Here is a 9857-nt window from a genome sequence, read left to right on the forward strand (position 1 = left end):
CATCCTCTCCCCTGAAATGGCTGATAACAGGGGGCAATAGACTGTATCCTCCTGTCCTACAGTCATCCTCCCCCCTGAAATGGCTGATAACAGGGAGCAATAGACTGTATTCTCCTGTCCTACAGTCATCCTCTCCCCTGAAATGGCTGATAACAGGGGGCAATAGACTGTATTCTCCTGTCCTACAGTCATCCTCCCCCTGAAATGGCTGATAACAGGGGGCAATAGACTGTATTCTCCTGTCCTACAGTCGTCCTCTCCCCTGAAATGGCTGATAACAGGGGGCAATAGACTGTATTCTCCTGTCCTACAGTCATCCTCTCCCCTGAAATGGCTGATAACAGGGGGCAATAGACTGTATTCTCATGTCCTACAGTCATCCTTTCTCTGTCTTCCCCATTGCCTTTATTACTCCTCAGCACCCTCAGTTCCTTCCCCTATGCCTTCAGCTCCCTCCAGTGCCATCAGCTCTCCCACTCCCCCTCCTAGCCATCAGTGCCCAGCCGCAGCGCCAGTGAAATCCAATACTTGCCTTTCCTGCTAGGGGCGCCGCCGACACTCCACCGCTCTTCCGTCCTCCCCTTCACGTCACACACGGTCAGGTCGTAGTGCGGTCTAACGTGCATTACAACCTTACGATGTGTACATCCAGGAGGACAGTGCAGCGCGGTGCCGGCCGGCGGGAGACCATGGAGCGTGAGTAATAGCAAGCGCTTCACTCGCGCTCTGTAGTCAACATGGTGCAAACTAATCCTTGATGCAAAAGATTTGCATCGAGGATTTTTTTGTGTCGAATTACTCGATTGATTTGTGTAATTGTTGCAGCTCTAGTTTAAATAATCGTAGAACATGTGGGGATGCTTGGTCTTTTGCCGTTACCCTCATTGCGTCTCTTGCGCCCCCGACCCGCGTCTCCTTCCCGTCTTTTTGTAAAGGAAGGGAGACCTAAACCTGCAGCTTCTCTCCCTCCGCTGCCGGTTCCTTCCTCTCCTCTGTCACTTAGAGCTGAGCATTGTAGGTGTCACAATGACTGGCACGATGCACAGGAGTCATTGTGGTTCCAGTGAACGTTCCCATGGAGGGGCATGCTACCCACCCAGTGCAACTGGGACTTCCAGTAATTTATACTGGTGTCGTATAATCAGAGGCCATACACGAAGCACTGCAGCGTAAGGTTAGAGGGTAAATTCACCCAGGTGGGGCCCCCTTAGGATGCCTCGGCTCCTCCTGTCACTTTAAGGCTATTATAAAGGTGTCTGGTGGTAGCACAAGAAGTTTTATAATATCTTAGGGAGTTTAACCCTTTTTACCATTCACACCAGTCTCCTCTTCTCCCAGTGATGACGTACATGCGCTTCGTGGAGGATTACTCCGAGCCGCAGCCGTCCGTTTTCTATCAGACGCCTCAGAACGAGCACATCTATCAGCAGAAGAACAAGCACCTACGTGAGGTCTACGGCTTTAACGATTCATTCAGTGTCCCGGACACGGGCGTCGAGCGGGCCCCGCCACCCGCCCTTCCCCCTAAACAGAGACAGCTGGTAAGAACACACACTGTACACAGGGGATCGTGCACCACCAGGGCGCCCGGGGCTTCACCACCTCAGGGACCTGCAATTTTATTTTTAATGAAAGCAACAGACGGGTGGGGGGCGGGGGATGAAAAAGAGAATTTTTTTACGTTAATCGTTTCCATTTTTTCTAATGTTCTGGGGATGTGTACTGACTTCAGCAGACGTGTCCCCCAGAGCGAGACCTCGGAGATGCAGACAGGGTCCCAATTATGGCCCGTCGCCTCAAAATCTCTTGATAGGACATTGCAAATAAGACCCTTTCATTATACATTGCAATTGATTTGACCCAAACCCAACGTCAGTGAGGGGCTGGTAAAGGTGTTGTCGGGTAGTCTCGCCTGCATGTAGCCTGGCCCCCCGTATACATGGCGAACCTTGGTCGTTAAATCCCTTACAAAGACGGGCGCTACCATCTGGATGCAATCTCGCTGTCCGTCCCACCCCCATTATAACTGGGTGGTTACTGGGGCGGCTGTCTGGGGGTCGTAGTGGCGTCAGTCATGGGTCTGCTACGTGTGTGCGCTCTCTTTTTCCTTCCACCTGCCCTCTCTGTGTATGTCATTCTTCCAGCAGGCCTCCTTTGCTGCTTCTTCCTTCTCCTCTGTCTCGTACTGTGCACAGCCAACCAAAGGGGTCTTCGCACCTGAGGACGGCAGCCACCCTCAGGGCATCAGTCTGTCCGTCTCTAACTGCTTTCTGAGCCGCCACGGCTCTTTCCCTGTGCCTTCGGTGAGTGTCGGCTTCATTGCCTCATCTCTGGTGTGGAATGCGAGAAGTGGAGCGTAGCGCGTGAGTGAGATTTGTGTCGTCAGTAGATCCTGTGTATAAGATTGTGATTACCCCTCGGAGCACCGACACGTGCAGGAGCGCAGCGGGTGACGCCCCCAGGCCTATGGCAGCATGGTTCATTTGCACAGTATGCTGTTTGGTCACGCTCCCGCAGCGAAGATCATAAGGGTCTCCCGCTCTGTTCTGCAGGGAGCGCCTCTTAGACAACCCTTTTAGCTGCAAATAAAACTAAATTTGAGCATAATGAACAATTCTGCAGCTTTACAAAACGACTTGGGGAATAGACACAAAATGTCCAAGTTTCTGCTTGCTCTCGGTGAATAGAAACTGTTTGCATCTAGTGGCTTGTTATAATGTATCAGAGCCATGTGCCTGCATGAGCTGTACATGTTCTGTTTCCTATTCACTGACAGCAAGCAGAACTTGAGGGGTTAATGTGCGCCCATCCTAGATTATGATGCACGCCATGAGATTGTGAACTGTAAGAGGTCCCGGGGCTGCAGCCTTCAGCCCTCCGGCCTCTCACCTGTTCCCCCTCCTCCTCCACCCCCCACTTTGCACAAGCTGGTAAAAAATAACCCGGCTCGTCTTTCGTACCCCAGGAGACTGTTGTGGTGGTAGGGCGCCCCCAGTGGGCACAGCCGAGTTGCCATGTGGACCATATGGGAAGGAGATTAGTGCAGGGAGAGGAGGGGGTGCGACCGCATACCGGCTTCCTGCTGTGAGAGCGCATAGCTGGGATTCCAGAGGCAGACTGCGGCATGCAAGAATCTGAGGAAGGAAGGAAGGAGCGGAGGAAAGGAGGAGGCGGCGGCGTGTGAAGGGAAGGATTGGGGGGGCACAGGAAAAGCCCGGGGCGGAATAGAAAGTCTTCACAGGGCACAGGAATAACATGGCAGCAAGGTCAGCCATTAGAGAACTGCATGAATAGCACTTACCTCAGATAACCTCAGAGCTGGTGGGCAGTGGTCCCGCTCCTCGCTGTGACCCTGCGGGCACCGCCGGCATCCATAGTGTCAGCGCAGTCATGACGGACACGCCAGGCATTGGGATAATCGATTCTTGCAAAGCATTGAAATAAGTGACACCGTTGGGTCCTCCAGCTCTGCGGAAAGTTTCACAAACTTCCTGGTCCCTCAAAAACTCCTTAGGGAGGGATGTTCTAAATGGTCGGCAGGGAGGAGGGGGATGCAGCTGCAGTTCGGGGCGGGAGACGTGCTGTGGGATGTGACCTGCTATGGCGGGAGGCTCGGATACTAAACCTGCTTTTACACTAATCTGCTTTTCTTTTTACCTTCTCTGTTTCTTTCTCCCTTGTTCCCCTTTAACACCCCCCCCCCCCCCCCAGTACAAATCTGTTTTCCGTTCCTACTCCCAGGACTTTGCCCCCCACAGTCCTGCCCCTCCCCTGCTGAACCCTGCCATCTTTTATTCTTCCCGCTTCTCCCCGGTCCTCCCAGACCAGTTGCCCCCACCCCCAGCTCCTCTGTACCCTCCCTTACCCTCCTCTCAGGGTGGCAGCTCCTGCGGGACCCCTCCTGCCTGCCTTGCTTTTGAGCCTCCTTTCTCCAGCTCTCTGCAGACATCAGCGGTGAGAACGGGAGGGGGCTCGGCTGGACGGGTTCTTGTGTTGGGGGGCATTTGTGAATGGCACACCTGCTTCTGTCCGTGACCCCCTCTCATCGCCCCTGTGCTGTGTCTCCGCTGCTGTTTTCATCGCCATTCTCTGTCTGTCTGTGCCCAGCCGGCTCATTGCTCTCATGTAATAACTGTGGAAGGGTCCATCAGCATCCTCACCGTGAGCGCAGGTCGCACCAGGCGGGGGCAGCCAGAGCACAGTACCCCTAGGAAGGGGGTCTCTCGTCAGCCTGCTGCTGCCTGTCATAGGCATAGTTCTGCCCTTGGTTACGACGCTGTGCCCTCTTATCCAGAAAGATACAGACGATAGAGTGTACAGGCTCCGCGGATGTATATCCAGTCAAAGCACCTGCACACTGCACTGGAGGATGTGGCTCAAAATGCGACAGCATGGGGGCGGATATAGCCCAGTGCCCTCCGGCGATGACTCAATGAGAGAAGACGATTCATGAGTCCATGATTTACCGGATTTTCGCACCAGCTTTCTTATTATCTTCTCTTACAGTTTTATTTTATTCTGGGCATCTCCGCCAAAATTGTGCTCAGAGCCATTTTTATTTTCCCCAACATGGCAGTGAAGGGAGGTTATAGCAACACCTGTGCTGGCATCTGAGCTTGGTTAGAGAAAGTGTCCACAAGCTTGCTGATTGTTTCCAATAACAACCAGCAGAACAGTGAGTGCAGCTCTGGGGTATAATACAGGATGTAGCTGAGGATCAGTACAGGATAAGTAATGTATGTACACAGTGACTGCACCAGCAGAATAGTGAGTGCAGCTCTGGAGTATAATACAGGATGTAACTCAGGATCAGTACAGGATAAGTAATGTATGTACACAGTGACTCCACCAGCAGAATAGTGAGTGCAGCTCTGGAGTATAATACAGGATGTAACTCAGGATCAGTACAGGATAAGTAATGTATGTACACAGTGACTGCACCAGCAGAATAGTGAGTGCAGCTCTGGAGTATAATACAGGATGTAACTCAGGATCAGTACAGGATAAGTAATGTATGTACACAGTGACTGCACCAGCAGAATAGTGAGTGCAGCTCTGGAGTATAATACAGGATGTAACTCAGGATCAGTACAGGATAAGTAATGTATGTGCACAGTGACTGCACCAGCAGAATAGTGAGTGCAGCTCTGGAGTATAATACAGGATGTAACTCAGGATCAGTACAGGATAAGTAATGTATGTACACAGTGACTGCACCAGCAGAATAGTGAGTGCAGCTCTGGAGTATAATACAGGATGTAACTCAGGATCAGTACAGGATAAGTAATGTATGTACACAGTGACTGCACCAGCAGAATAGTGAGTGCAGCTCTGGAGTATAATACATGATGTAACTCAGGATCAGTACAGGATAAGTAATGTATGTACACAGTGACTGCACCAGCAGAATAGTGAGTGCAGCTCTGGAGTATAATACAGGATGTAACTCAGGATCAGTACAGGATAAGTAATGTATGTACACAGTGACTGCACCAGCAGAATAGTGAGTGCAGCTCTGGAGTATAATACAGGATGTAACTCAGGATCAGTACAGGATAAGTAATGTATGTACACAGTGACTGCACCAGCAGAATAGTGAGTGCAGCTCTGGAGTATAATACAGGATGTAACTCAGGATCAGTACAGGATAAGTAATGTATGTACACAGTGACTGCACCAGCAGAATAGCGAGTGCAGCTCTGCAGTATAATACAGGATGTAACTCAGGATCAGTACAGGATAAGTAATGTATGTACACAGTGACTGCAGCAGACTATTTAGGTAATTTTCTAAAAGGGTGTTATAGAGGGCCTTGGGCATTCATTTGGGTGCAGTTGACCTTTCCCGTTCCTTGTCTGGCAGAATTGGTCATTAAAACCCCCCACATTCAGTAAACCTATAGAGACACTTGCCGAACATTCCCTCTTCCCACCGTAGAATGAAAATGCAAGTGAGGAGCCGGGAGATGGGGAATACGTCAACCTGTATTCTCCTGGTCAAAGCAACGGAGTCCCCTTGTCCTGTGATGGTGTAAGTAAAAGACGCAGCCTGGGGTGAAAGGGGCAGAATGGGGGCGTCACAGGTCAACCCAGACCGCCGCATGCTCAGTCTTTTACTACGCATGCCCCTCTGACCTCCTTGCTGCGCCACATCCGTGCACCGCATGACCCTCCCCAGCTACCAGCCTTAACCCCACACTAACCTCCAACTACAGGGTTAGAAGACACCCATGCACTTACTAAAATTAACATTTGTGTGCATGACTATACCCATATACATATACACACCATTGTCTCCAAATTACGATATTACCTTCTTTCATCTCGCTAGGTATATATATATAATTTATTTATTTGTAATTTTATTTTTTGGCGGTACAAAAACATGATGTGCAGAAATGTCTGTGCAGAGTCAAGGGCATAGCCAGCTGCCCCCCAGCCGGTCAGCCCCTAGCCCTTGTGTCCGATGCTGTAATTGCCCCCCCCATCCCCTTTATACAGGGCCTGCTGCATGATGCCACTCGCCCACCAGGTCATTACCTACATCCTACCTGACCTGAGTAATTGGCTTTCTCTATGTGAGGACATTGCTTTAGTTCTGGATCTGCAGCTGTTGCTGAACTACAGCTCCCAGCATTTTGCTGTCCAAGGCACGGTTAGAATTGCAGTTCTGCAGCAGCTGGACAGCCAGAGGTTGGGGATCGCTGATGTAGATTATGAACTGGACAGAAACCCGGTGATGTCATCAGGTTCATACATTGACATTAGGGCACTATCCATCTTCTCCTTGCTGTTGCTCCCGGTTACCACTCAGATACAGTTGTATCCAGTGCACTGGAATTACTGTATCCCATAGCAACCGGCCGGTGGCGTCTCATCCATCCGGTTGGATTACGTTCACTTCACTCTTAAGACAATGAGCGCCTCCCTGCAAGGACGCCTCGGGTGTCAGACGCCCCCACCGGATAATAATAGGCTCCTTTCCAGGAATACTGATGATCTATAGCTCCAGCTGCGGGCAATTATCCAACGGCCGCTAATTTCATCCTCAAGTGGAATGCTCCTTCGAGAATTAACACTGCCGCTTGGAGGACGCAGCTATTAACCACCGAAATAGCGCCTCGTGCCTCAGTGTCATCCTTGTGTTGAGTGACTTGGGTAGGATGAGTTCAGGGCAGAAAACGGCAACAGGTGCATTATAAGACCCGTAATGCCGTGGCTGCTATGAGGGCCACGTGGGGAGGGGATGGGACTCCAGGGATGGGTGTTCATCACTGATTCTTTTCTGTGGGGGGGGGGGGGGGGGGGGGGGTAACCGAGCTTTGTTGCATCTTCACCTGACTGGATGTGGCTGTTGTGTCCGGTTCCACTCCCATCATCCGTAACTGCTTGCGAACTGTGATTGTGCTTGTGTGTGCAAATCTACGTCACCGCTCCTGATAACCGGGTGCTTCCAACGCGCTTGTGCATCCTCACTGTTTCTTTGCAGCAGAGCGTGACGCTTATACGTGCATACATATACTCGTCGCTGTTTAATTTTTTTGGGGTGGGGGTCGGATGTATAAATCATCAAAGTACAGGTTTTGGCTTCTGCTACCAAGTGGGCAGTCATTTGGAGGGGGGGGGGGGGGGCGATTGTAACCACTGCTTAGACTTCCATTGTGGGGTTCTCCAGCTTTTGCAAAAACTACAACTCCCAGCATGCAGCTCTCATGGCACGCTCGGAACTTTAGTTTTGCAATTACTGGAGAGCCCCGCATTGATCCTCCAACCATTGACAGACCTGAACTGTTTTATGTCCGCCTGCAGTCTTCTGGCGGAGAACAGTCCATCATAAGCAGCAGCCTGTAGTCTGCACGGGGGGGGGGGACAGATTCTGTAATGTTAGGTATGACTGTGTCGGAGTTGGCCCACATGTCGTCTGGTACTGTGTAAGGATGCACGCCTGATGAGCATCATTAGAGAGAATCTGGTGGGGTTCTCCATGTCTCCGTCCTGTCTGTAGGGAGCAGGGAAGGGTTCAGGGTGCGACTCCCCTAATTCACAGACCTCATCTTCCTCTGCAGGATTCGCCTTTGCTTGGAGACGGACACCAAAGAGCCTCATCACAGCCCTGTGTGCCGGGCAGCGAGGGCCACGAGACCACCGAAAGGTACCTGCGGCAGACTTGGCATTTCTTAAAGGAATATTGCAGTTTGATGTGCATAAGGCTTAAAGGTGTATTCCAGTAACAAAGTTATTCCCCATGCACTGGAGAACTGATCAGTTTAGGTACAACCGCTGGGACCCCTCCGTCCCTGAAAGCGCGGCTCTCGTACCCTCTTCCTGATGTAGCGGCAGGTCTAGCATGCGACCTGCATCTCCATGCTCCCCTTCCATTCCATTTGGACTGGGGTACGGGCCCCGCCCTGTGGGGAATTGAGGGGCCCCAGTAGTCAGACTTCCACCGATCAGTTATCTCTTGTCCAGTGGATAGGAAATCACTTTGTTCAAGGAAAAGCTCTGCAACTTTCTAAGAAGACTTCTATTTCAATTCTTAACAGTTTTCAAGATCTCTGCTTGCATTCAGTGGTGGGAAAAAAAACATTATTTTCATCCAGAAGCTGTAAACCACTGCAGACAGGTTACTGCTTGGTTTTGCTGCTGTGACTGGGGTAATGGGGGATGGTAAGTGTCTCGGTGTCCATGGAAGGTCTAGAAAGCTTTAATCTACCGATCCGCCATGACAGTACCGCCTTCATCACCGCCGTGCACTGAGCAGCGTCAGATATAATTACTGTTATTTCTCAGTGTCACATCCTAATTATGGCTCCTTAATGAGTCCCTGCTCGTAGAAAGGCAGCCGAGGAGGCCATTAGAGCGTCAGAGATGTGAGCTATGAATGTCACGTATTATCCGGGTGCAACAAAGAAAAGCTAAAACACCTCCCAAAATATCAACCAACACAAGTGCAAGAAACCTTAAAGAGCTCTACAGAGCAGCACAAAGCTCTCCTTTGTCCTAATAGTTTGTTACAATGTGTCAGTGCAGGGAAAACTTACAGTGCAGGGAATCCACAGATGATTATCTCTTGGGTAGAACTGTAACAAACCCCCAGCTGTGATACATATTGGGCACAGATGGGTTGCCAGCCACCAGATGTAATCAAGTATGTTCCTATTCACTGAAGTAAGCGGAGATCATGAGAAAAGTGAAAAATTGAGCTTTATGGTTTCTATAGAGAGAGATATGACTTTTTATCTCAGGCCAGCAAATTGCACAGAAGGACTCGATCCAGAGGAGGAGGAGGAGGAGGAGGAAGAGGAGGAAAGTGAGGAGACGGACGAGCTTTCCCTGGTCGATCACAATGAGATCATGTCGAGGCTCACTCTGAAACAGGAGGTAAATGTTATAGTGGCAGCGGAGCGGCGAGCGCAGGCGTGATTGACATTGGTTACACTGCGCGTTGTCATCTATTTTGCAGGGTGACGATGGCCCAGATGTGAGGGGCGGCTCAGGGGACATCCTGCTTGTACATGCCACAGAGACAGACCGCAAAGGTGAGAAGTTGTTAAATGTCTCCAGCACAGACATAGAATAACAGAACGAAAAGACCCCAAACACCACTGACTGGTGACCACTGGGGGCTTGGGGGATTAGTCTTTATAGCCCCTACTGATCCTGTATTTTACCCCAGAGCTGCACTCACTATTCTGCTGGTGCAGTCACTGTGTACATACATTACTTATCCTGTACTGATCCTGAGTTACATCCTGTATTATACTCCAGAGCTGCACTCACTATTCTGCTGGTGCAGTCACTGTGTACATACATTACTTATCCTGTACTGATCCTGAGTTACATCCTGTATTATACTCC

The 9857-nt window shown here is 50.5% G+C and overlaps 1 protein-coding gene across 6 annotated transcripts in view; it reads left to right on the forward strand.

Annotated features, from left to right (window-relative positions):
- Window positions 1–9857, forward strand: part of RAPGEF1 (Rap guanine nucleotide exchange factor 1) — a 45810-nt gene that overhangs the window by 23542 nt on the left and 12411 nt on the right. Inside the window, exons 10-16 of one of the 6 annotated variants that reach the window (XM_044305403.1) lie at window positions 1339–1541; window positions 2145–2303; window positions 3712–3954; window positions 5938–6030; window positions 8066–8151; window positions 9245–9380; window positions 9463–9538. In XM_044305403.1, the coding sequence (XP_044161338.1) occupies window positions 1339–1541; window positions 2145–2303; window positions 3712–3954; window positions 5938–6030; window positions 8066–8151; window positions 9245–9380; window positions 9463–9538 (996 nt within the window). The remainder of the gene's footprint in view (window positions 1–1338; window positions 1542–2144; window positions 2304–3711; window positions 3955–5937; window positions 6031–8065; window positions 8152–9244; window positions 9381–9462; window positions 9539–9857) is intronic. The other 5 variants (XM_044305398.1, XM_044305399.1, XM_044305400.1 and 2 more) reach the window with 5 other exon arrangements.

Source organism: Bufo gargarizans, chromosome 9 (assembly GCF_014858855.1).
Source record: "Bufo gargarizans isolate SCDJY-AF-19 chromosome 9, ASM1485885v1, whole genome shotgun sequence".
Taxonomy (NCBI): Eukaryota; Metazoa; Chordata; class Amphibia; order Anura; family Bufonidae; genus Bufo; species Bufo gargarizans.